The sequence below is a fragment of the Hemitrygon akajei genome, chromosome 12 (genome assembly GCF_048418815.1).
Source record: "Hemitrygon akajei chromosome 12, sHemAka1.3, whole genome shotgun sequence".
NCBI lineage: Eukaryota > Metazoa > Chordata > Chondrichthyes > Myliobatiformes > Dasyatidae > Hemitrygon > Hemitrygon akajei.
This window is the reverse complement of record NC_133135.1, coordinates 14,877,739-14,905,060: the sequence shown is the minus strand read 5'-3', so window position 1 is coordinate 14,905,060 and position 27,322 is coordinate 14,877,739. Positions and strand designations below refer to the sequence as shown.

At 40.4% G+C, this 27,322-nt stretch overlaps 1 protein-coding gene across 1 annotated transcript in view; it reads right to left on the bottom strand.

Annotated features, from left to right (window-relative positions):
• Positions 1 to 25,730, bottom strand: part of LOC140736731 (calcium-activated chloride channel regulator 1-like) — an 84,991-nt gene extending 59,261 nt beyond the window's left edge. Inside the window, exons 1-5 of the mRNA XM_073062611.1 lie at positions 25,478 to 25,730; positions 25,161 to 25,304; positions 15,530 to 15,680; positions 6,918 to 7,026; positions 239 to 404 (exon numbers count right to left, since the gene is read on the bottom strand). Coding sequence (XP_072918712.1) covers positions 239 to 404; positions 6,918 to 7,026; positions 15,530 to 15,680; positions 25,161 to 25,304; positions 25,478 to 25,639 — 732 coding nt within the window. The 5' untranslated portion in view covers positions 25,640 to 25,730. The remainder of the gene's footprint in view (positions 1 to 238; positions 405 to 6,917; positions 7,027 to 15,529; positions 15,681 to 25,160; positions 25,305 to 25,477) is intronic.
• Positions 25,731 to 27,322: the final 1,592 nt, after the last annotated feature.

The following is a 27,322-nucleotide window of genomic DNA, read 5'->3' as shown; positions in this document are numbered from 1 at the left end:
GTGCTGTGCACCTTAGTCTGGAGCAACATGGTTTTCCTTGGCTGATTATACGTATATACAGTTGAATAACAATAGATTTGAAATTCAAGCAATAAACCTGATTTTAAAGCAGCTGAAGTTAGGTTGGCCTGGGATATTGCATTGACGATGCTCTGCAGCGATCAACTGTGGCTGAGGAACAATCACCTGGTACAGAAATTCATCAACATTCAGAATGCAGTCCGGTGACTCCACTTACATTTTTCAATCCTTGATTATACATTATTGAAGATGATGTATTCTGGTTCTTCTCTGGATAAAATGTACAATATCCATCTGGCAATCCTGTCTTTTTATTAATGGTACAGTCTGAACAGTCACCACCACTGCAAACTTCTCTCCTTCCTTCTACCTCCTTTGAACACCTGAAAGACCAGTGACAAAAATAAATCAGATTTGTTTCTGAGTGATGTTTATATCATTAACCATTGAGTAATTGTGTGCCAGCTTTATTAGAAGAGGTTGAGAATTGGAATTTCCCTCAAGTGGAAGGTATACATAGAACACAGAAGAGCTCAGCCCAGGAACAGACACTTCAGCCCACATTGTCACTGCCAAACATGATGCCAAATTAAACAAATCCCATCTGTCTGCACATGATCTCTACCCCCTCCAATGCCCACCTGTCCAAATGCCTCTCCAAGATCACTATTGTATCTGCTTCTGTCAGTTTCCCAGCAGAGTATTCCAGGCACCCACCATTCTCTATGTAAAAAAATCATAATTCACGCATCCCCTTTGAATATTCTCCCTCAAACCTTACATCTGTGCTCGCTATTAATTGAAATGCTCACCCTGGGAAAAGACTGACAATCTACCTCAGTGCATGTGCTACCGGGCTGCGAGGCAACGATATGATTTGGCGATATGAAAAGATATGAGTCAGCTGCACCTTTCCTCATTCCCTGTCACACCCACTGTTGAACTTGAACGCACGCGAGGTCATCAGTCGTCTAACAGCAGTGATACCCTCGTGTCGGGGCTCACTGGTTGGCCTTCCGGGAAGTGCTGCTGGTACTGGCCTGGAGCGCGGACAGATGGGCACCGTCTCTAAACCTGTTTAGCGCACCGAATGTTTGTGGGGAACCCTGTGCTAAAATATTCACAGACGACCTAATTCGGGCTTGGGTTTCCTAAGTAGCAGAGCCACTACCTCGCTGCAATCTACTGAAAGTTACCCTCGAGCCAAACTTTTGTTGGCCGATAGATCCTACAAGGGGGGTGGGCGTGTGTCCTGTCTCACTCGTCGCTCGGTCGGTCGGTCGCTCTGTCTGGACTGTGACCTTGGCACAGGGACCTCCAGCCCTTACTTTGCCCTCTCACCCTACCCACGATCAGCCACACCTGGCCAAGGCGTCAGGCGGGCGGGGGGCTGCCTAATGAGGCAATGAAGCCCTCAAAACTGCTTCGGCACCTTGAGTCTAAGCACCCTGCACTTAAAGACAAACCCGTTGAATATTTTGAGCGAAAAAATCGTGAGCAAGCAGGACAGAATCAAGTGCTGAGAGCTACGAAAACTAAATTGCGGAATAGACTAGACATAAGGAACCCCCTTCGAGTATCGCTGTCTCCCATCACCCCTCGGTGGGACCGTCTTGTTGCAGGAAAACAAGCCTAGGGCTCCACTGATTCAGTGATATTGGTATGTTGCAATGGTTTTATATGTTCATACAAGGAAAATATGCGCTGTGTATTTAATATTAAATTCATTAGATAAGCCCCTTTAGAAACGAAATTGAGTGTATTAGCCATTTATAAGTGACTTCTAGTTGACTCACCATCTATATTCCGGTCTTGATATTTGCCCCCCGTCGGCCGGTCCGCAAGAATATTAAATTGGTCCGCGGTGCAAAAAAGGTTGGTGACCCCTGATCTACCTTATCTATGCAACATACACACAAAATGCTTCAGAAATTCATAGGTTAGGCAGCATCTATGCAGGGATGTAAACATTCGATGCTTTTGGCCAAGACATTTAATCATGTTCAATAAAGGTGCCCCACAAGACATTGAAGCAGAATTAACCATATGACCCATCAAGTCTGCTCCAGTAATCTATCCTGGCTCTTTTATTATGCCTCTCAACCTTATTCTCTTGCAGCTTTTGGTGTTCTTACTCATCAAGAACCTATCAGTCTCCACTTTTATTATACCTAATAGTCATATACCTAATAGTTGCATGTGGCAACGATTCAACAGATTCACCTCCCTCTGGCTAAAGAGATTCCCATTTATCTCTTCTAATTTCATGGCAATACACACAAGATGCTGGAGGAACTCAGCAATTTTGGTCTCAAACTTCAACTGCTTACTCTTCTCCATAGATGCTACCTGGCCTGCTGTGTAGCTTTGGACTCCAGCATCTTCAGACTTTTTCGTGTTTGTAATTCTAATTTCATGGTTTTGAATCAAGATCCTATCAACATCCACTTTAAATATATCTAATGACATGGTCTCCACAGCTACACGTGGCAATGATGGCCTGAAATATAAACTGTTTCATTTTTGCCACAGATGCTGCCTGACCTGCTGAGTTCCTCCAGCATTTTGTGTGTGTCCAGGTTTTGCCATCCATAGGATCCCTTGTGTAACCTGTCTGTGCATCTCATAGTTTTCTATATTTCTATCTGGTCAACTTCACATAAAATAATCCAAATTTTCCAACTTACATTTATAGATAATTCAGGGAACATCCTGGCTAATGTCTTCTACACCCTCTCCAAAGGCTTCCTTTGTCTGGTGACCAGAACTGCACACAATATTCCCAAATTGACCTATCCAAGCTTTTCTACAGCTGTAACATGACTTCCCAAGAGGTAGAAGGTAGAAACATTCAGGAGCTAGAGGAAGTTGGGGAGGTACTAAGTGAATCCTTTGTGATGGTATCCAGCAAGAAGGAGGACATGGAAGACTGTGAGCTCAGTCTGGGGTAGGTTAATAGTCTCGAGCATTTTGATATCAAGAAGCATGAGATGTTAGGTCTCTTGAAGACCATTAATGTGGATAAATCCCCAGGGATGGTATCTATTCTAGATTATTGACAGAGGAAAGAATGGAGGTTGCTGGGGCCTTAACAGAGATCTAGTCCAAGTCATTTATATAGATCATAAATGACAGAGGTCCCAGCACTGGTCCCTGCAGAATAGCACTACTCACAGACTTCCAAACAGTGAAATTCCTAGTCTATATCCATGATTTATTGCCCTACCATGATCAATCATCTTTCTCCACTCCTCAAGTAACTCCTCCATCACCACCATTTTGGTCAAGCCAATTTTGAATCCAAGCTATATGTCATGAACTCTGCATTCTGGTCGATGGTCTGGTCCATGGAGTTTTCCCCAGTTTCTGTTGAGGCAGCTGATTCTCGTTTGGGCTGGCTTCATAAATAGCTTCAGGATTCAGCCTCGGGCTGTTGGGTTGTTCCTGTCCAAACCCCCTGTCTGTATCCCTTCCCTTCACCTTCCTCCTCGAGCCTTGCCTTCACTGCTGTCAAGTTCAACCACCGGAACAAGATAGGAATTGTCTTTCGTTGATTTGAACTGTTTCTGTGTCCACGGCTTCACTAGGTGGGTTCGGCTGTTTGCCGCTACCTTGTGTTGGGAACCATCTCGTTGTATTCTGCATTCCATGTGTGAGTCCCGGCCCTATGTCCTGTCCCCAAGGAAGGGTCCCAGCTCTGTGTTCAGTTTTCCCGTGCTTGAGTCCAAGGCTCAGTAGGCAGGCCATTTGCTGCTACTCAAATGGACTGTCATTGTTTGTTGTTCCATGTCCAAGTCTAGTCCAAGTCATAGCCTAGGCCCTGCGTCCTGGTCTCGTCCAGGGCTAGTGTCCGTGTCCAGCTAAGCCTTCCCTGCTTCTACATTGCTCTCCCTCAACCTCGTACAGTCCTAGCCACGTCCTAGCACCTTGTCCTGTCCAAGCCACGGCTTTGTGTTCTCATCTTGTCCATGTGCCCCGCCCAGCCCAGGAATACCTTGCCCAGCCCGGTGCTGGGATTCCCTCATCCTGTGCTGGGGTTCCTTTGTCCTGTCCAGGAGTCTTCACCTAGCTCTGGAGCTTGAGCCCGAGTCAAAACCCAGGTTCTGTGTCCTTGCCTAGTCTCTGGCTTGAGGTCCATACCCAATCCTCATCATGTCTTCGCCTAGTTCCGGGGTCCGAGCCCGAGTCAAGACTCAGTTTCTGGGTTCTTGTCCAGTCTCTGGATCAGAGTCTTAGCTCAGGTTCCTAGTTTCCAGTTCCATATCCTGGTTCCACTATCCTAGTCAAGTCCTAGCCCAGGTCCGGAATCTTTTTCTTGTCCAGGGCCTGTGTCACGTCCAGCATCCTTTCTTCCCCACTTTCTTTGCTTCCTTCTCACCCCTAGTCCTGTTCCTGGTTGTTCAGTGTCTGTGTCTTGCATTTGGGTCTGTTCCCATCGCTCCCATTATGACACTATATATCTCCATGAATGCTATGTGTCTTAATCTTCTGGATCAGAATAGCATGAAGGATTTTTGTCAAAAGATTTCCTAAACTCCAGAGCCACACAAAATGTTGTTCTTTCCTGGGAACTTGCTCTACCACCATCAGCACTTTGTTTGTGTGTTGCTGATTAACTAAAATCCATGTGGGCAACATTCACTGCCCTACCTTCATCCGTCATCTTTGTCACCTCCTCTAAAAGCTGATTCAGGTTCATAAGACAAGGCCTATTCTACCCAAAGCCATGCTGACTACTTTATAAATCCGCACTTTTCCACATATCAGTAGATCCTATACCTAAGAATCCTCTCCAATAGCTTCCCTGACATTGATGGTGTCAATGTCTTTAAAGATGGTGATCGGTTGGAGCTTAAAAGAGTTCAGAAGGAACTCAGAGTACAGATAAGGGGGGCAAAGGAGCAGTATAGGAGGAAGCTAGAACAAAAGCTGCAGAAAAAAAGCATGAAGGAGGTGTGGGATGGGATGAAGATCATCACTGGATGCGGTGCAAAGCGGGGGGCGAACATAAGTGGAGATGTGGAGAAAGCGAACCAGCTGAACAACTTCTTCAACAGGTTCGACAGCTCAATCTCATCCTCACCGCAGAAATCCACACCAGGCTTACTTCCCTCACAGGAAAATAGCCACTCACAGGAGACCTTGCCCACGCCCAGGATTACGGCTGCACAGGTGGAAGGTCAACTGAGGAAGATCTGTACCAGCAAGGCGGCTGCACCGGATGGAGTTTCCCCACGATTACTGAGGGCCTGTGCGACTGAGCTGGGAGAACCACTACAGCGTATCTTCAACATGAGCCTGGAGCAGAGAAGAGTACCCAGACAGTGGAAAACATCCTGTATTGTCCCGGTACCGAAGAAACCACAACCAAAGGAGTTGAATGACTTCAGACCTGTTGCCTTGACGTCGCACGTGATGAAGACCATGGAGCGGCTGATAATACAGAATCTGAGGCCACAAACCAGGCACGCCCAGGATCCTCTTCAGTTTGCGTATAAGGAGAAGGTGGGAGTGGAGGATGCTATCATGTATTTGCTGCACAAATCACTCTCTCACCTAGATGGGGTCAGAGGTGCTGTGAGGATTACATTCCTTGACTTCTCTAGTGCCTTTAACACCATCCAGCCCAAGATCTTAAGGCACAAACTAACGGAGATGGGAGTAGACTCTCACATGGTGGATTGGATAGTGGACTACTTGACAGATAGACCTCAGTATGTGCGGTTGGGAGACTGTAGGTCTGACACGGTGGTCAGCAGCACAGGAGCGCCGCAGGGAACCGTACTCTCTCCGGTCCTGTTCACCCTGTACACATCAGATTTCCAATATAACTCGGAGTCCTGCCATGTGCAGAAGTTCGCTGATGACACGGCCATAGTGGGGTGTGTCAGGAATGGACAGGAGGAGGAGTATAGGAAACTGATACAGGACTTTGTGATATGGTGCAACTCAAACTACCTGCGTCTCAATATCACCAAGACCAAGGAGATGGTGGTGGACTTTAGGAGATCTAGGCCTCATATGGAGCCAGTGATCATTAATGGAGAATGTGTAGAGCAGGTGAAGACCTACAAGTATCTGGGAGTACAGTTAGACGAGAAGCTAGACTGGACTGCCAACACAGATGCCTTGTGCAGGAAGGCACAGAGTCGACTGTACTTCCTTAGAAGGTTGGCGTCATTCAATGTCTGTAGTGAGATGCTGAAGATGTTCTATAGGTCAGTTGTGGAGAGCGCCCTCTTCTTTGTGGTGGCGTGTTGGGGAGGAAGCATTAAGAAGAGGGACGCCTCACGTCTTAATAAGCTGGTAAGGAAGGCGGGCTCTGTCGTGGGCAAAGTACTGGAGAGTTTAACATCGGTAGCTGAGCGAAGGGCGCTGAGTAGGCTACGGTCAATTATGGAAAACTCTGAACATCCTCTACATAGCACCATCCAGAGACAGAGAAGCAGTTTCAGCGACAGGTTACTATCGATGCAATGCTCCTCAGACAGGATGAAGAGGTCAATACTCCCCAATGCCATTAGGCTTTACAATTCAACTGCCAAGACTTAAAAACTTTTTAAAAGCTATTATTAATGCTTTTTGAGATAGTGATTTAGATGCATATCATATTTCTTACTGAGTTAAGTATTGTATGTAATTAGTTTTGCTACAACAAGTGTATGGGACATTGGAAAAAAGTTGAATTTCCCCATGGGGATGAATAAAGTATCTATCTATCTATCTATCTATCATGTGTGGCTCACCTGCCTATAATTTGCTAGATTAGCAAATGCTATTCTTAATCAAAGGAACAACAATGTCTATTCTCCAGTTTTCTGGAACTTCATATACAGCTATAAAGTATACAAAGATCTTCATCAAGGCCTCCAAGAAATTAATTTGAAGTGCCTCACCTTGTTGCCTCAATGATTCCATCACTAGATATGTAAAAGGGCATCTGATCATCATATTCATTAAATACACCCCATTGGAGATGGGCCCATTCATGAACAAACGATCGTTCTGTAGGAAAAGAAGTGTATTTGTTCAATACAATGCATTAATTTTTTAAAAGATATTTTGAGTAACAGCACAGTAATGTAATATTCTGTCCTAGTAAGCCTGCACTGCCCAATTAATCCATGCAACAAATTAACATACTAACCCATACACCCTTGGAATGTGGGCAGAAACCACAGTATCAGGAGGAAACCCATACAGTCACAGGAAGAGCGTACAAACTCCTTGCAGTTGTTAACAATACTTTTCAGAATGCTTAGCTATTGGTATGATATCTCTCCTATCTCTTATTTCTTTCTTTTTCAATCTTTTTATTAAATTTTTCAAAGACAGATACATAGTGGTCATAATAGTATAAAGGGAGTGGGAGTGCGTTGTTGGCAATTAACACATGTGAGTAGAAACTATAGGTAACACCAATATAATTGACCTCCCAAACTCTTAATATAGACAAGATGCAAGAAAATAAAAAGATGGAAAAAAAACCCAAATTGAAAAATCAAAAACAAAGTAAACTAAACAGAACTAAAACTAAACTAAACAAAGCTGGGTTATTCTATTATATTAGATAAAATCATTAATGTCATCAACTCCACTCCTCTACTCAAATTAATAAATAATATAAAGGAATTGAAAAAGGTCAAATTGCATTCTATGAAAGTATTGAGTAAATGGGCTTCAAGTCTCTTTAAATTTAACCGAGGGATCAAAGATACCACTTCTAATTTTTTCTAAGTTTAAACAGGATATGGTTTGGGAAAACGATTGAGATGTAGTTGGAGAATTCATCTCTTTCCAATTCAATAAAATAGATCTTCAAGCCATTAAAGTAGCAAATGCAATTATCCGCCGAGCTGAAGAGAGCAGATCAATCATTGGTAAAACAAAAATTGCAGTGATAGGGTGAGGTTGTAAATCAATGTGCAAAACTGTAGAGAAAGTATCAAAAATATATTTCCAAAATTTTTCCAAAAGAGGACAAGACCAAAACATATGAGTCAGAGAGGCTACCTCAGAATGACATCTATTGCAGATCGGATTTATATGAGAGTAAAAGCATGCTAATTTATCTTTAGACATATGAGCCCTATGCACCACTTTAAATTGAATCAATGTATGTTTAGCACAATTAGAAGAAAAGTTAACTAATTGAAAATTTTTCTCCCATTTCTCTATAGGTAAAGAAAGTTGAAGTTCCTTCTCCCAATCATTTTTAATTTTATTGGATATATCTGACTGTATTTTGATAATCATATCATAAATGATTGTTATTAAACCCTCTTGATAAGGGTTTAAGCCGAAATTTTTTTTCGTGATATCGGTTGCATATGAAATCGGAAAAGTAGGTAACATCGTATTCAAAAAATCTCTGATCTGTAGGTAGCAAAAAAATTGGGATCTGGGCACATTATATTTATTAGACAACTGCTCAAAAGACATGAAACAGTTATCCAAAAATAAATCACGAAAACATATTATACCCTTCGTTTTCCATACCAAAATGGCTTGATCCATGTCAGAGGGTTGAAAGAAAAAATAGATATAATAGGAATTGATGAAATAAATTTATTCAAGCCAAAAAAATTACAACTGAAACCATATTCATAATGTATGTTTAATTATTGGATTAAACATTTGCTTATTCAATTTAGAAAGAACAAAGAGAAGCGAAGTCCCTAAGATTGGAACCAATGAAAATCCTTGTGCAGAATTGCATTCAAACTTAACCCATTGCAGACTGACATTAATATCCACATCTTGTGTCCAAAATATTAAATATCAAATATTAATTGCCCAATAATAAAATCTTAAATTTGGTAGTGCCAGGCCGTCGTTCTTTTTGGATTCCTGCAAGTATTTTTTATTTAACCTAGGATTTTTATTCTGCCATATATAAGACAAAATGTTAGAGTCAATAGCATCAAAAAAGGATTTAGGAATAAAGATTAGTACCGCTTGGAAAAGATATAAAAATTTAGGTAAAATAATCATCTGAATAGCATTAATTCATCCAATCAGTGATATAGACAGTGAGTACCATTTAGTCAGTGATTGTTTGACCTGGTCTATTAAAGGTAAAAAATTGACATTAAATAAATCCTTATGTTTTTAGTAATTTTAACACCTAGATAAGTAAAATAACCCATAATCAATCTAAACGGTAAATGTCTATAAATTGGAACTTGCATATTTAAAGGGAAAATTTCACTCTTATTAAGATTCAGTTTGTAACCAGAAAAGTTAGTAAACTGAGAGAGCAAGGATATAACAGCAGGAATGGATTTCTCAGGATTTGAAATATATAATAACAAATCATCTGCATATAATGATAGCTTATGTATTACATTCCCACGGGAAATGCTAAGTATAGTAGGTGAGTCATGAAAAGCAATAGCTAAAGGTTCCAGGGCAATATCAAATAACAATGGGCCAAGAGGACAGCGTTGCCTAGTTCCACGAAACAACTGAAAAGAAGGAAATATGGTATTATTGGTAAGTGAGATTCCGGATTTTAAGCCGCTACTTTTTTCCCACATTTTGAACAGCTTTGAACTTTGCGGCCTTTAAAACGGAGCGGTTAATACATGATTTTTTTTCATGCCGCCTCGTAAACATTTTGCCTCGTAACAGTAGACCAATAAAATTGATGAGTAGTTCACAGAGGTCCAATGAAATTGTACGATAAATCAAGCGCACTTTCACAATTAAATTATTGTAAATCAGTCATTTGTACTCACCCTCATCAACATGGAAAACACTCGAAGAAAAGCATTGTGCTGCCTTTATGGCAGTTACTTAGTTTATAATATTTTCGCTTAGTAATTCATTTTCTAGTTAAAGTTAGAAGAGTTTTAACTATATTTGTTTTCTGTACTACATCGCGGGATGCTATGACGTCACACCCGGTTTCGCGGTGTCTTGTGGGAAAAATGCCGTTTGCGATAAAACGGGACGGAGGGAGGGAGCGCATTACGCGAGCGGCTTTGGATCTGAGCGAACGCTGCTTTTAAGTTAAAGGCGATCAATAACTTTTCCTGGTAGGCTGCAGTATATATATTTTTTACCAGTCGTTAGGAGATATTGGAATGTTGTTCAGTAAAGAAGTATACGCAACGTATATTTAAAAGTAGCCGCGTTACGGGCACGGTTCGAAAAAAAGCATTTGCAATATGTATTTGTTTTTGTTACCATATGGATTTAATTAAAAGTTAAAAAATCCTCACGTGTAATATCTTTCTGTGTAAATATCTCATATTACAACGTGGGACACCTGCGGCCGAAAATCCGGTGCGGCCTGTAAAATTAAAAAATTGATTTTATTTCTAAAATTAGAGCCAGCGGCTTTTAATCAGGTGCGCTCTGTAGTCCGGAATCTACGGTGGGTATAATATATCAATTTAATCCAAGATTAAATCCAAGATTTTTATTCAAGAAATAAAGGCACCATAAAAAGATTGTGGTAATTTACCTATAAATAATGCATCCTTAAAGATTCTATATAACCAAGGAGAAAGTATAGTAGAGAAGGATTTTAAAAATTCTACTGTGTGGCCATCTGGGTTAGGTGCTTTACCTGAATTCATCGAAGAAATAGCATCTTTTATTTCTTGTTCTGTAATAGGAACATCTAGTACTAAACGTTCATTAGGTGATAATTTTGGAACATTCAATTTTCTTAAGAATTCATGCATTATAGTGGAGTCATCAAGAAATTCTGATTGATATAAGGAGGTGTAAAATTCTTGAAAAGATTTGTTTATCTCATCATGATCAACCATCATAAATCCATCTCGTTTACAAATTTTAATAACCTGATGTTTAACCGAAGCAGATTTCAATTGACGAGCCAATAGTTTACCAGATTTATTACCATGTATATAAAATTGACTACTAGACTAATTAATTGATTTTCAATCGAGGATGTTAAAAGTAAACTAAGCTCCATTTGAAGTTCGACCCTCTTTTTATAAAGCTCATGACTAGGAGCAACAGAATATTTCTTGTTGATTTCTTAAATCTTATCAACCAACATACAAATCTCTTTATTATTTCATTTTTTTCAGCCCAGCAGAATATGAAATAACCTGCTTTAAAAGTATCCCATAGAATCCCAATGGAAATTTCTTCCATAGAGTTTGTTGAAAAGAAGAAATCAATCTGTTCCTTAATGAAATTCACAAAGTCCAAGTCCTGTGGTAATACAGAATTGAATCGCCATTATCTAAAACTAGAAGGTGTATCCATTAATTTAATAAAGAGTTTCAGGAGCACATGGTCAGAGATTACAATAGAATTGTAATTGCAGTCAGTAACAGAGGGAATTAAACGAGAGTCAATAAAAAGTAGTCAATTCTAGAATAACTGGGGTATACATGGGAAAAGAATGAAAGCTATCCTTTGGATGTAAAAACCTCCAAATTTCTGAAATTCCAAAATCAAGCATAAAGGAATTAATAAAGGTAGCCGATTTATTCGGAAGTACCTGATTAGACTTAGATCTATCCATTGAAGGATTTAAACAGCAATTAAAATCTCCACCCATTATCAACATATAGCTATTTAAATTGGGGAGAGATGTAAATAAGTGTTTAAAAAATTCAGGATAGTCAACAATTGGAGCATAAACATTAACCATAACCACTTTTTTGTTACAGAGTAGGCCAGTAATGAACAAAAATCTACCATTTGGATCCGAAATTGTTTCGTAGTGAACAAATGAAATTGAAGAATCTATAAAAATAGAGACTCCTTTCACTTTAGCCTGAGAATTTGAATAGTATTGTTGATCCTGCCAAAACCTAAAAAAACGCTGATTATCTTCTTTCCTCACCTGAGTTTCTTCTGTAAAGATAACATGGGCATTCATTCTATGGAATTCTTTGATTTTTTTTTCCATTTAATTGGATGGTTTAAACCGTTTGTATTCCACGAAACAAAATTAATAATCTTATCCATTATAGTAAAACCAGTAATATGGTATGTAAAGGGTTAACCAGAATACAAACTCATGAGCCTTGAAGAGGAAGAAAGGTTCAAGGAGGAACCAGAAGTTACGACATATCAGACATTTCAGTAGTTTCAAAAAAGTCCAGGTGAAAAAATCTAATTTAAGAAAAGAAATACCCCCTTCCCTCACCCACAAAGACCCAGAAATAGGCCAGAGATTGGCCAAGAGATAAGCTAAAGCTAAATCTATCCCATCTCTCCTGATGGCAGCCCAAAAGATAAACGTTTTTAAAGAAAAGCCACCCATAATCCAAAAAAATATGAAGAAAATTATCAATAAAAGAGAACAAGAAAAATAAACTACCGCGATTTATTTAAAAAAGGTTTAAGTCATAAAACAGAGTACTAAAATACTAGTATTTCAAAAAAAAGAGAAAACAAATGCCAATACATGTAGTTGGCTATTTTCACGCATAAACAATTGAAAATAATGCAGCAAGAAAATAAGATCTTATGGGAAGAAGAAAGCAGGACGACATCTTAAAATGCAAAAAAAGAGAGAGAGTGAATGCACCCCCGTTCAAAAAAAAAAGAAATCGAACACCAAAACATCTACTAAATAGTTTCAAAAAATAAAAAAGCAGTATCCCAAAAGGAACAGAAAAGTTAATCTAGAAATACTAAAAATTCCTTTAGTACAGAGCAAAAAAGAGACCCCTCGCATTCTAACTGACCCGAACAGTAAGTTGGTAGATAGCTTGAAAATTTAAGTAAAAGCCAAAAAAAAAGCGGAACCTTAATTAGGCCGTAGCAGAGGAAGTTTGCTGGTTGAGAAATTTCTGAGCTTCATTTAATGACTTAAAGAGACAATGGGAATTATCAGAGAGGACAATTCTTGATCTGGCAGGGAACAGCAGAAGTGGTCTGAGACCCATTCGAAAGAATTCCGACATCAGTAGCTTAAATGCCATTCATTCCTTCAGAACCTTCGGGCTGAAATCTTCAACAAAGTGGAATTTGAAACCTTTAAATTCGAACATGCCTTTCCACCGAGCAAAGCAAATCAATCAATCCTTAGTATGAACGTAATGGAGATGAACAATAACTGGTTGTGGTTTAGAAGATTTTGGACGTGGTGTGCGATGAACGTGGTCGATTAACGGAGAGGCATCCAGAACTTCTGTGCCAAACACATCGAATAAAAATCAAGAAAAGAACTTGATAGGATCACCTTCCTCAATATCTTCAGGGAGACCGATAATCCGTAGATTCTGTCTTCGAGATAGGTTTTCAAGGTCGGTAACTTTAAATTTATAACGATCCAGCTGTTGAGACATCGAAGCTAAACTTTGTTCCAGAGTTGTAAATCTTTGGTCTCTCTGCCGAGCTCCTTCGTCAAGTTCTGAAATTGTTGCTTGCTGTAGTTCAAATTCACCTTTAAGCGATCTAAAATTATCCTCAACCATCTTTAAAACTCCTTCGAACACGGCAAATTTTTGAGTAAGTTTATCATCTAGAAGTTTCCATATTGTTTCAAAAATTAAAGGAGGTTGCTTAGATGGCTTCGAATCACCAACTTTTCCAACGACTTAAAGTCAAAATCCAAAAATATGTCTATAACATAAGTCTTTTAGTGTAGGTATAAAACAAAGTACCGTAGATTCCGGACTACAGAGCGCACCTGATTAAAAGCCGCTGGCTCTAATTTTAGAAATAAAATCAATTTTTTAATTCTAAAGGCCGCACCGGATTTTAGGCCGCACCGGATTTTCGGCCGCAGGTGTCCCACGTTGTAATATGAGATATTTACACAGAAAGATATTACACGTGAGGATTTTTTAACTTTTAATTAAATCCATATGGTAACAAAAACAAATACATATTGCAAATGCTTTTTTTCGAACCGTGCCCGTAACGCGGCTACTTTTAAATATACGTTGCGTATACTTCTTTACTGAACAACATTCCAATATCTCCTAACGACTGGTAAAAAATATATATACTGCAGCCTACCAGGAAAAGTTATTGATCACCTTTAACTTAAAAGCAGCGTTCGCTCAGATCCAAAGCCGCTCGCGTAATGCGCTCCCTCCCTCCGTCCCGTTTCATCGCAAACCGGCATTTTCCCACAAGACACCGCGAAACCGGGTGTGACGTCATAGCATCCCGCGATGTAGTACAGAAAACAAATATAGTTAAAACTCCTCTAACTTTAACTAGAAAATGAATTACTAAGCGAAAATATTATAAACTAAGTAACTGCCATAAGGCAGCACAATGCTTCGAGTGTTTTCCATGTTGATGAGGGTGAGTACAAATGACTGATTTACAATAATTTAATTGTGAAAGTGCGCTTGATTTATCGTACAATTTCATTGGACCTCTGTGAACTACTCATCAATTTTATTGGTCTACTGTTATGAGGCAAAATGTTTACGAGGCGGCATGAAAAAAATCATGTATTAGCCGCACCGGATTAAAGGCCGCAAAGTTCAAAGCTGTTCAAAATGTGGGAAAAAAGTAGCGGCTTAAAATCCGGAATCTACGGTAAATAAGGGTGGCTACAGGAAATAGAAGTAAAGAGAATGGAGCAAAGTCAAATTGAACCTCATGCCATGAGCACCACCAGGAGACCTTCTCCTATCTCTTATTTCTATAACATAGGAAAAGGACATTTTATCCATTTTGTCTATGCCAGGTCTCAGATGAATACCATCTGTATTTCCCCATTCCCAATCCACTTCTCACATGCTCCAGTCATACCGATCAACTCCAACATTATTCTCTGGGGTTGAAGGTGTCTGTGTCCGCGTTTGTGTCTATGTCTGCGTGTCCATGTCTATGTCTGTAGGGGGGAGGGGTGTTGGCAAAGGTGTTTGTTTCATTTTTGTTGCTTGTTAAGTATTGACTTCATGTTGTACTGCTGAACATAGTGAGCAGTCATGCTATGTTGGTCTTGGAATGTATGAATTACAGGCAGCTTCCAGCACATCCTTAGATTGTTTTGGTTGTTAATGCAAATGACACATTTCATTGTATGTTTCGATGTACATGTGGTTAACAATAAAGAAATCTAAATCTAAATCCTATCACCTACCTAGATTACTAACATTCATCACAGTCCCAATTCATCTATCTTGTACTTTATTCACACCCAGCAACTCCAGCATAATCCTCCTGACGCCCACCAAAAAAGTGCATTTTTCCAGTGTAATACTTTAATTTACTGCTACTAAAAATCGCATTTCTGAATGTTTAAATACTGCAGTGATATGTCTCATTTCTCTTAAGAGGAGATTTGGCCCAGTGAAATGTGCCGGTTCTCAGATTAGTATCACTTTTCCATGTCCTAGTCAAGCCCCTCTCAACTCCATCCTTTTTCTCCTGTCACTCACCCAAACAAAGTTTGGTTTATAAGTTCTCACTTCATGTACCAACAGGCATAATTTTTTTCATGAAACTGTTAATTTCTTCTTAGTTTCTCCAGGTTGTTGTCACTGGAAACCTAAGACACAATACCATCAGCTTCAAAATATATGCTGTAAAGACATTAACTTACCTTTTTTGCCATAAACTTGAACCAGACTGTCATTTAGTAGGAAGTTCGGCGTAAGGTGAATGTAGAGGCCCTTCTCCCCACATCCTCCATACTGCAGGGTGTATGGAGTGTCTCCATGCAGAGGATTATGTTCAGCAATAATTATGTTTGCCTGTGAAAGACAATTCCACATTTCAATGTGAAAATCCTGTAATAGTTACACTGTGCACAATGTGCCCGTCGGAATAAAAGGTAAATTTATGAAACCTCTATCTGGGCCATACCTTCCAAATATCCGGACCTGACTTGCACTACCTTACTTTCCCTTTTCTATTTTCTAAATATGACTTATAATTTTTTTTTATTTTGTGATATCTCTCCAGAGGAACATTGTATCATTTCTTAATACATGTATGCATTTCTAAATGACAATAAACGAGGACTGAGTGTCCTCATAATCTAATAATCTAATCTAATTTAAAATTTTATTATATTTACTTTGATTTGTACTTCAGGGAGTGTGAAGCGCAGAATCAAATATCGCTGTGATGATTGTACGCTCTAGTATCAATTGTTTCGTGACAATAAAGTAAGTAAGTAAATATACATCTTGAAAACAAAGATTCCCTACACATGTTGTAGGGAACCTTTGTGTTCAAGAGGTATCGAGAACTTGGTTAAGGGAAAAAAAGAGGTACATAGCAGGTAAGGGCAAGCAGCATCAAATGAAGTGCTTATAGAAGTTAAGAAATGCAAGGGAACACTTCAGAATGAAATCAGAAGAATAAAAGAAGGCATGAAGTTGCTCTAGCAGACAAGGTTCAGGAGAATCCTTAGGAATTCTATAGATATGCTAAGAGCAGAATGATAACAATGGACAAAATTGGTCTTTTGGAAGACCAGAATGGTAAACCAAAACAGATGGTGCAGATCTTAAATGAATACTTTGCTCCTATATTTACAAGGGGTGATTGATAAGTTTGTGGCCTAAGGTCCATTTTCTCAGACAGTGCTTACTTGCAATTTTCAATTATCTGAAATAGAAATACCACAAATGTTATTAACTTCAAACTTTCTGCATAATCACTCAAAGAGTTGAACTTCACGTTCATGTAACGAGAGCTGTATAACTCATATCCTTCTACATTCGCCACAAACTTATCAATTACCACTCATATTTTGGAAATCAACACAGAGTCTGTAGAAGTGAGACAAAATGGCATCAACTTCATGAATCCTGCACAGATAACAGAAACAGAGGTGTTTGTTACCCTGAGGTAAATTAGGGTGGATAAGTCACTAGAGCCTGAGAAAGTGTTCCTTCTGACCCATAAGACCATAAAACCATAAGACATAGGAGCAGAATTAGGCAATTATGCCCATCAAGTCTACTCTGCCATTCAATCATGGCTGGTCCTTTTTTTTCTACTCTCCAACCCCAGTTCCCAGACTTCTCCCCATAACCTTTGATGCCATGTTCAATCAAGAACCTATCTCTGTCTTAAATACACCCAATGACCTGGCCTCCACAGCTGCATGTGGCAACAAATTCCAAATTTCACCACCCTTAGCCTAAAGAAATTTCTCTGCATCTCTGTATTGAAAGGGTGCCCTTCTATCCCGAGGCTGTGCCCTCATGTCCTAGACTCTCCCATGATGGGAAACATCCTTTCCGCATCTACTCTGTCTAAGCCTTTCTACATTCAAAAGGTTTCATTGAGATCCTCCCCCCATCCTTCAGAATTCCAGTGAGTACAGACCCAAAGCCATCAAACATTCCTCGTATGATAACCCTTCAATTCCTCGAATCATCCTTGTGAAACTCCTTTGGATCCTCTCCAATGCCAGCATATCGTTTCTAAGATGAGGGATTTTAAACTGTTCGCAATATTCAAGGTGACCCCTCAGGAGACAAGTGCAGAAATTGCTAGAGTCCAGGCAGAGATACTTAAATCATCCGTTGTGACAGAGCTGATGGGAGTTGTATATACAGACTCCAAAACAGTAGTATGTATATGGCCTACAAATTACAGTAAGAGAAAATGCATGCCAAAAGGGGCAATGTTACAATAATCAAGGGAGGATTCAATATGCAGGTAAATTGGGAAAATCAGGTTGATGCTGGATTACATGAGAGGAATATCAAGAGTGCCTATGAGAAGTGCCTAGAGCAGCTTGTGGTTGAGCCCACTAGAGGATGAGATATTCTGGATTTAGTGCAATGAATCAGTGCAATTAATCAGATTTGATTAGAGAGTGTAATCAGAACACCGAAATACTGTTTATTGCTCAGTGTATTTCAGTCCTGTGTGTTCACCTGTTCATTGCCAGTTTGTTCCAGTGTATTTTCCTGAGCCTTTCCAGCATTCATATCTGTACTCTGTCTGTTTGAATATTGGCTCTGCCTGTTTCCTGATTCTGGTTTTTGGATTTCTCTGGATGTTTTGATCTCTGCCTAAACTTTGATGCTGACTCTGTTTGCAGCTTGGGATTTGTAACTCAATTAATATCTCTGTGTGCACAGTACTAGGTCTGTGATTGGATCCCTACTCCAGTGATCTGACAATATCAATGATTGGATGATAGAATTGATGGCTTTATTGCCAAGTTTGCAGCCTATAGGTGGAGAAACTGATAGTTTTGTGGAAGTAGCAAGGCTACAGAAACATTTAGTTTAGGAGAATGGGTAAAACACTGGCAGATGAATAGAGTGTTGGGAAGTGTATGGTCATACACTTCAGTAGAAGAAATGAAAGGGGTGACTGTTTTCTAAACGGGGAAAAAATACAAAAAGAAGTGCAAAGAGACTTGAGAGTCCTTGTTCAGGATTCCCTGAAGGTTAGTTTACAGGCTGAATCTGTGGTAATGAAGGCAAATGCAATGTTAGCATTCATTTCAGCATGGACTAGAAGGGCTGAGATGGCTGTTTTCATGCTGTAATTGTTATATGGTTATTTCAAGAGGGCTTGGATATAAGAGCAAGGATGTAATGTTGAGACTTCATAGAGCACCAGTGAGGCTTCTGAGCAATTTTGGGCCCCTTATGGTGGAAAGGATGTGCTGAAACTGGAGACGGTACAAAAAAGGTTCACAACAATGATTCTAGGATTGAAAGGTTTGTCATATGAAGAGCATCTGATTGCTCTGGCTGACCCTGTATTAACTAGAATTCAGAAGAATGAGGGGTGACCTAATTGAAACCTATCGAATGTTGAAAGACCTTGATAGAGTGGCTATGGAGAGGATGGTTACTATGGTGGGGAGTCTAAACCCAGAGGACACAACTTCAGAATAGAGGGAAGTCCTTTTGGAATGGAGATGAGAAGAATTTCTTTAGCTAGAGAGTGGTGAATCTGTGGAATTCCTTGCCACAGGCAACAATGGAGGTCTTTATGTATATTTAAGGCAGTGGTTGATGGATTCTTGATTGTTCGGGGCATGAATGGATACAGGGAGAAGGCAGGAGATTGGCACTGAAAGGGAAATTGGATCAGCCATGATTACATGTCAGAGCTGACTTGATGCGCCAAGTGGCCTAATTCTGCTCCTATATCTTAAGGTCTTATGGACCAAGTGGTACCAGAGAACTGAAGGATTGCCAATGTTTTGGTGCTGTTTGAAGAAGGAAAGTATAGGCCAGTGATCTGACATTAGTTGTGGGAAAGTAATGGAAATTGAAAGGATCGGATATATAAGTATTTAGATAGACGTAGACTGATTAAGGGTAGTCAGCATGACTTTGTTTGGTAGGTCATGTCTAACCAATCATATAGAGATTTTCGAGGAAGTTACCAGGAATGTGGATGAAGAGAAGGCAGTGGATGTTCTTTACATGGACTTTGGCAAGGCATTTGACAAGGTCCCTCATGGGAGGCTGGTCAAAATACTTTAGTCACTCGGCAATCAGGATGAGGCAATGAATCGGATTAGACATTAGCTTTGTGGGAGATGCCAGAGAGTAGTAGAAGGGAGTTGCCTCTCTGACTGGAGGCCTATGACTAGTGGTGTGCTGCAGGGATCAATGCTGGGTCCTTTGCTGTTTATCATCCATATCAATGATCTGGATGATAATGTAGTTAACTGGATGAGCAAATTTGCAGATGACTCCAAGATTGGGAGTATAGTAACAGTGATGAAGGCTATCATGGCTTGCAGAGGGATCTGCATCAGCTGGAAAAGTAGGCTGAAAAATGGCAGATGGAAGTTAATACAGACAATTGCGAGGTTTTGCACTTTGGTTGAACTGACCAGGATAGGTCTTACTCAACGAATGGTAGGGCACTGTGGAGTGTGGAAGAACAAAGGATTTGGCAATGCAAGAAAGTGGGTCACAGAAAGATAAGGTCATAAAGCTTTTGGTATATTGACCTTCATAAATAAATGTGTTGAGTACAGGAGATGAGATGTGACGTTGAAGTTGTATAAGATGTTGGTGAGGCCTGATATGGAGTGTTGTGTGTGGGTTTGGTCGCCTACTTAGAGGAAAGATGTAAACAAGGTTGAAAGAGTATAGAGAAAATTTGTAAGGATGTTGCGTGGTCTGGAGGATCTGAATTATAATGAAAGATTGAATAGGTTAGGACTGCATTCTTTCAAATGTAGAAGATTGAGAGGAGATTTGATTGAGGTATGCAAACAAAAGTAAAGGATATAGATAGGGTAAATGCAAACAGGCTTTTTCCACTGAGGTTGGGTGGGACAACAACCTGAAGTTGTGTGTTAAGGGTGAAAGGTGAGAAGATTAAGGGGAACATGAGGGGAAACCTCATCACTCAGAGGTTCATAAGAGTGTGGAATGAGCCACCAGCACAAGTGGTATAAATGAGCTCGATTTACAAGAAGTTTGGATGGGTACCTGGATAAGAGGTATGGAGGACTATGGTAAACACAAAGTACACTGCAGATGCTGTGGTCAAATCAACACGTACAAACAACCTGGATGAACTCAGCAGGTCGGGCAGCATCCGTTGAAATGAGCAGTCAATGTTTCGGGCCGAGACCCTTTGTCAGGACTAAAGAAGGAGGGGGCAGGGGCCTCTCTCATGATTCTGTCTTCTTCTGCTACCCATAGTGCTTTCCCCTTACATTCCTTCTTCACCTCTCCTGCCTATCCCCACCCCCTCATCTTTCCTCTGATTGTTTTTTCACCTGGCACCTTCCGCCCTCCCTCCCCCTTCTTTATCGGGCCTCTGCCCCTTCCTCCTTCAGTCCTGACGAAGGGTTTCGGCCTGAAACTTTGACTGCTCATTTCAACAGATGCTACCCGACCTACTGAGTTCATCCAGATTGCTTGTACATATGGAGGACTATGGTCCTGGTGCAGGTTGATGGGAGAAGGTATTTTAAATGGTTTTGGCATGGATGAGATGGGCCAAAGGGTCTGTTTCTGTGCTATACTTCTCTATGACTAATCTAACCCTTCCCTTCCATATAACTGTCCATCTTTTTTATCGATGAGTCTATATCAGTGTCTCTTAAATGTCACCAATATATCTGCTTCTACCACCTTCCCAGGCAGTGCATTCTACACATCCAACAATCCCTGTCAAAAACTTACCACTATACACTCCTCCAATCAACTTACAATTATGTCCCCTCATATTAACCACTTTTGCCCTGGAAAGTCTGTTTGCTCTGTTTTTGCCTCTCATAATGTATACACCAGAGTCAAATCATCCAAAGCACAATATTCCATTGTAACCTACAACAACCTTCCACACTATTCACAACACTATCACCCTTTTTTGGATAGTCAACAATTCAAAGGATGCAGGTCAGCAGGGATGAGTTGGACGAATGTCCTACTTCTATGCTGTGTAAATCTATGGCTTTAAGTTATTCTTATTTATATTTGGCCTCTCCGTCGTAATGGAGGAGGTTGATGACAGACACGTCAATGTGGGAGTGGAATGGAGAGTTAAAATGACATTCAACTGGAAACTTGTAGTAGCCACTGTGGACAGAGTACAGGTGCTCTGCAAAATGGTCACCTGCTCTCTGCGGACAGGCCAATGAACACCTTCACCTTCATACTCCTGATGAAGGGTTTCGGCCTGAAACGTTGTCACTACCTCCTCTCATAAATGCTGTCTGGCCTGCTGAGTTCTGCCAGCATTTTGTGTTTTTAAGGATAACTGGAAGCTGTTTGGTGAAGCCAGGTGGGTAGGAAAGAGGATAGAGAGAAAAGAATCTGCTAGGTGAGGAGAGTGGAAAGGGAAGGAGGAGGGCACCCAGGGGACATGATAGACAGGTGAGAAGAGGCTAGTGAGGGTAATAGAAGAAGTGGAGAGAAGAGGAAAATTGTTTTACCCGCAGGAGACATTGACGTTTATGTCACCAGCTTGGAAGCATGTAAGTTGCAGCACCTCCTCATGGCACAAGCGGACACCAAGGAATGACATTTCGGAATAGGAATCAGAATTAAATTCTGTTTTTTGGCAGATGGAATGGAGGTACTTGATGAGACAGTCCCCCAATCTAAGATGGGTTTCAACAATGTAGGCATCTTCCCCCTTCTTAGTCATTAAGAAGGGTCTCAATCCAAAATAACAACTGTTTACTCTTTTCCATAGATGTTGCCTGGCCTTCTGAGTTCCTCCAGTATTTTGTGTGCTTCTCGAATCTTGTTTTCATCAATATTAGAGTCCACATCACAAGCAGTGAGTGACCAGGTTGGAAGAGGAGCAGGTGCAGATTACAGGTAGGTGTAGGTAGGGAAACCAAAAGAACTACTGTACTCTCGTAATACAGTATTTAAAATTTATCTTATGAATATTTCATTGCCAATGACCTGGTCTCTGTAAGTGCGGTTGCTATAAATAAGTACTTGACAGAGAGCCTGGCAAAATTTGAGGGTCTGTTTCTGAGTGTAATTGTCAATGAATGTTTGCATGCCAGACTCTCTTACTGTAAACAGGCTCAAACTGAATGGATAATTAAACTCACATAATTAATTTCAGCCTTGCCTCTAGAGTACAATGCAAAGACTAGATTAATGTGTTATAAAACAATATTTATCCCATTTTTAGATAAATTCTAGACTCTGGCGGCATAATTATTCACTACAGAGTATCTTTTGTTTTGTCCAAGGGGGTTTTCCCTGATTTGTAACCTAAACATTTTGGGAAATCTGATATAAAATCAATTACTTCCCTCCAAGCAGTCAGGCTAATCCATTAACCCACTGCACCACCCCTAGCCATCACTACACACACATCAGCCACTCCTTTCTGAAGCCCCTCAGCACCCTTCATCCCACCCAAGCACTTTACTTCTACTATGTATTTATAGGATTACTTTTACAACTATATTCTATTTTATGCTTATTGTGTGCTTTTTATATGCTGCATCAGATCTGAAGTAACAATCATGTTGTTCTCCTTTACATTTGTGTACTGAAGAACTATAATAAACAACATCGAATACCATGAGATATAGAACAGAAGTTAGCCATTTAGCCCGTTGTGTGTTCTGCCATTCGAGGGTTGGCGAGTCGGAGATCCTGGAGTTTGAGGATTGTCATCGGCTTGCGTGGAGGCTGATGACAAAAATTGAGGTCTAAAGGTCGATCAGAAAATGAAGTGCAATGGCTGAAATCTAAAGAGTGGAGACTGGAGACCCAGTGATGTGAGGCCTGGAGTTAGGGGTCCCATCACTGGCTTACGTGAGGGTCAATACCAAAATTTAAGGCCTGAATGTGGATCGGTAAACCAGAAATCAAAGACCGATAGCCGAAGTCTAGAGCCTAAAGGACTGTCCACGTATGAGAATGGAAAGGAGAGAAGAAGGGGGGCTTGTTGTGATGCAGTTTTGTTGCCTGTGGTGTTCCGTGGTGTTTCGCCAGACATGGTGGGCATGCTAGCGTGCTATACTGGTGCCAGAATATGCAACAACACTGGTGGGCTGCCCCTAGATTGTGTTTATTGGTAATACATTAGACTGTCTGTTTCAGTGTACAAATGATAAATACATGAATCTGAATCTGAGGTGCTATTGATTTTAAAGAGATCACATGTAACAGAGTCCCAGTGAGTTGAGGAGGAGGACAGAAACCAGGACTGGGTGAGTTGAAAGGGAGAGAGCAGAAACTGGGTTTCAGTGCAGTGAAAGGGAGCTTTGGAAATGGGATCCCAGTGAGAATAAAGAGAGCACAGGAAAAGGAATTCTAGTACATTCAATGGAACACAGAAACTGATATTCTGATGAGTTGAAGGGAGAACAGAATGGGAACTGGTGAATTTTTTTTTTTTGGGGGGGAGGTGGCTGGAGGGAAACATCATCAGTGAGCCAGGTGCTGAATTATTAGGATTTAGATGGCTAGGATTTAACCATTATGGTTGTAGACGGGTCATATTCTGCATGAAGGTTGGTGACCTGTGATGTGCCTCAAGGATCTGTTCTGGGATCCCTACTCTTCATGATTTTTATAAATGACCTGGATGAAGAAGTGGAGGGATGGGTTAGTAAGTTGGCTGATGACACTAAGGTTGGAGGTATTGTGGATAGTGTAGAGGGCTGTCAGAGGTTACAGCACGACATTGATTGGATGCAAAACTGGGCTGAGAAGTGGCAGCTGGAGTTCAACCCAGATAAGTGTGAGGTGGTTAATTTTGGTAGGTCAAATATGATGGCAGAAGATAGTATCAATGGTAAGCTTTTGGCAGTGTGGAGAATCAGAGGGATCTTTGGGTCCAAGTCCATAGGACGCTCAAAGCAGCTGCACAGGTTGACTGTGGTAAAGAAGGCATATAGTGTATTGGCCTTCATCAATCATGGAATTGAATTTAGGAGCCAAGAGGTAATATTGCAGATATATAGGACTCTGGTCAGACCTCACTTGGAGTACTGTGTTCAGTTCTGGTCACCTCACTACAGGAAGGATGTGGAAGCCATAGAAAGGGTGCTGAGGAGATTTACAAGGATGTTGCCTGGATTGGGGAGCATGCCTTATGAAAACAGGTTCAGTGAACATGGCCTTTTCTCCATGGAGCAACTGAGGATACGAGGTGACCTTATAGAGGTGTATAAGGTGATGAGAGGCATCGGTCGTGTGGATAGTCAGAGGCTTTTTCCCAGGGCTGAAATGGCTGCAACAAGAGGGCACAGGTTTAAGGTGTTTTGGAGTAAGTACAGAGGAGATGTCAAAGGTATGTTTTTTACTCAGAGAGTGGTGAGTGCATGGAATAGGCTGCCGGCAGTGGTGGTGGAGGTGGATATGATAGGGTCTTTAAAGAGACTTTTGGATAGGTACATGGAACGTAGAAAAATAGAGGGTTATGGGTAAACCTAGTAATTTCTACAGTAGGGAAATGTTCAGCACAATTTGTGGGCCAAAGGGCCTGCATTGTGCTGTAGGTTTTCTACGTTTCTGTGATTTTTGAATTAGACAGCAGATTATTGGTGTTATATTTTATATACCTCAGTCATTCTCTTCACCTGTAACTTGCTGCCTATTCAGCAGGTCCATCTACATCAGTGTACATTATCACCCTCTCACACTTTACCACTCCTTCATCCATAAATTTATAAATGTTATCCAACACATCCATTTCAGTATTGAACCCTGGGCAACTAGATACTAGCTCTCTACCATTATTCAATCTGATATACAACCATTTACTATCATATCACTCTCTGATTTCTTTGTTCTTACCTTCTCATATGATTGATTAGTTGGTCTTTGAACCAAGCTGGAGCTAACTGAACAGGTTTTAGGCAAAAGGATTTTAACATCTGAAAAATAGAGCTTGTGTTTGGTAGCTTGATGCAGGTAGGAGGAGGCTTCAATCATCATTGCCTAAAGGAAACAAAAGTTTAAAATCAATGTCTCATTGTATTTTAATTATAATACCAGAGCAATTATGGAGGCATATTCTTTTAACTCTTACTCCTGTCATCAAATCCTAATTTCAAGGTAAAACAACATAACATTGACAAAAAGCAACAGATATGAATCATTTTATATCTTACCTGGATTTTTTCAAGAAGCTTCTCATCACATGGGATACCCGGTTTAATTGCAATCACAATGTCTTTGTATCCATTATTCTCCACATGTATTCCATAGCTCCTCTCAACATAAACACAGAGGACATAGGTGAACACCAAGGCAAAATTTTTTCGCAGAACCATAGTTTTGCTCCACTCCACTTGCTTCCTGTGCCAGCAAATGCACCTTTGCCAGCAAATTCAGAGTAATAAATGAAATATTATACCTTCAGCACAAAAAGGGTGTGACATTGGCTCAACATTTCACATATGGCAGTCTTTCAGCATCAGCAAATCTTAACATACAAGCAATTGCATCAGACACAGAGCTGCAAGAATAGGTCATTGTGAAATGAACCCTTCTGTGAGTAACATGTTCAGCTTGCTTTGTGACTTTTCGGGTTTAAGGCGTGAGAACCTGAGGAACATTATGTACTGTAGATGGAATAGAGAAGGCAGGTCCTTCTTGCAATAGAGATATTTCTGTCCTGGAGGAAACAGAAGAACAGATGGAGAGATATACTGTCATTGAGTCATAGAAAAGTACAATGGAGAAACAGGCCCTTCAACCTACTTAGTTTGTGCTGATCTATTAATCTGCCTATTCTCATCGAACTATGTTCAGATCATATCCCCTCAGTATTTCACATTTCACTCTCAACCCATGACCTCTAGCTGTAGTCTCACTTAACCCCAGTGGAAAAAGCCTGCTTGCATTTACCCTATCTATACCCCTCATAATTTCATGTACCTATATCAAATTTCCCCTGATTCTCCTACGTTCTACAGAATAAAGTGCTATCCTATTTTCCCTATAACACAGGTCCTCAAGTCCAGTTAAAATTATTGTAAATATTCTCTGCATGCTTCTAATCTTATTTACATCTTTTCTGTTGGTGGGTGACCAAAACAGCACAGAATACTCCAAATTCAGTCTCAACGACATCTTATCCAATTTCAACATAACATCCCAATTCAACATAACATCCCAATTCCTGCAGTCATTATTTTGATTTATGCACTCCAATGTGCCAAAAGTTTTCTGTACAATTCTGACTACCTGTGATACCATTTTCAAGGAATTATGCATCTGTATTCCCAGATCTCTCTGTTCTACCAAACTCCTCAGTGCCTACTACTCACCGTGGAAGCCCTACACCCTGGATGGACCTCCTGAAGTTCAGCACCTTACTCTTGTTTGCATTAAATTCCATCGGCCATTTTTCAGCTTATTTTTTTGCAGCTGAACCAGATCTCACTGCAAGTTTTGATAGTTTTCCTTGCTGTGCACTTGGTGATCTGAGTCAGAGTATCTTTTGCAAATTTGGTGATCCACATTATTACATTAGAATCCAGATCACTGATATAAATGACAAACAACCACAGACCCAGCACTGATCGCTGTGGCACACAACTAGTCACCAGCCCCCAGTCTGAGAGGCAACCACCTACAACCACTCTCTGGTTTTAAACATAAAGCCAATTTCTAATCCAATTTACTACCTCATCTTGAATGCCGAGTGACCGAACCTTCTTGACCAACCTCTCATTTAGGACCTTGTCAAAAGTCTTGCTAAAGTCCATGTAAACAACATCCACTGTCTTGCCTTCATTAATGTTCCTGGTAACTCACTCAAAAAACCCATGCTTAAAACTATGTTGACTATCCCTATTCTGTCCCTGTCTATCCAAGTACTTATATATCCGAATAGAATGCCTTCCAATAACTTTCCCACTACTGATGTCAGGCTCACTGACCTATAATTTTCTGACTTATTTTTAGAGCTCATCTTAAACAACAGGAAAACATTAGTTATCCTCCAGTCC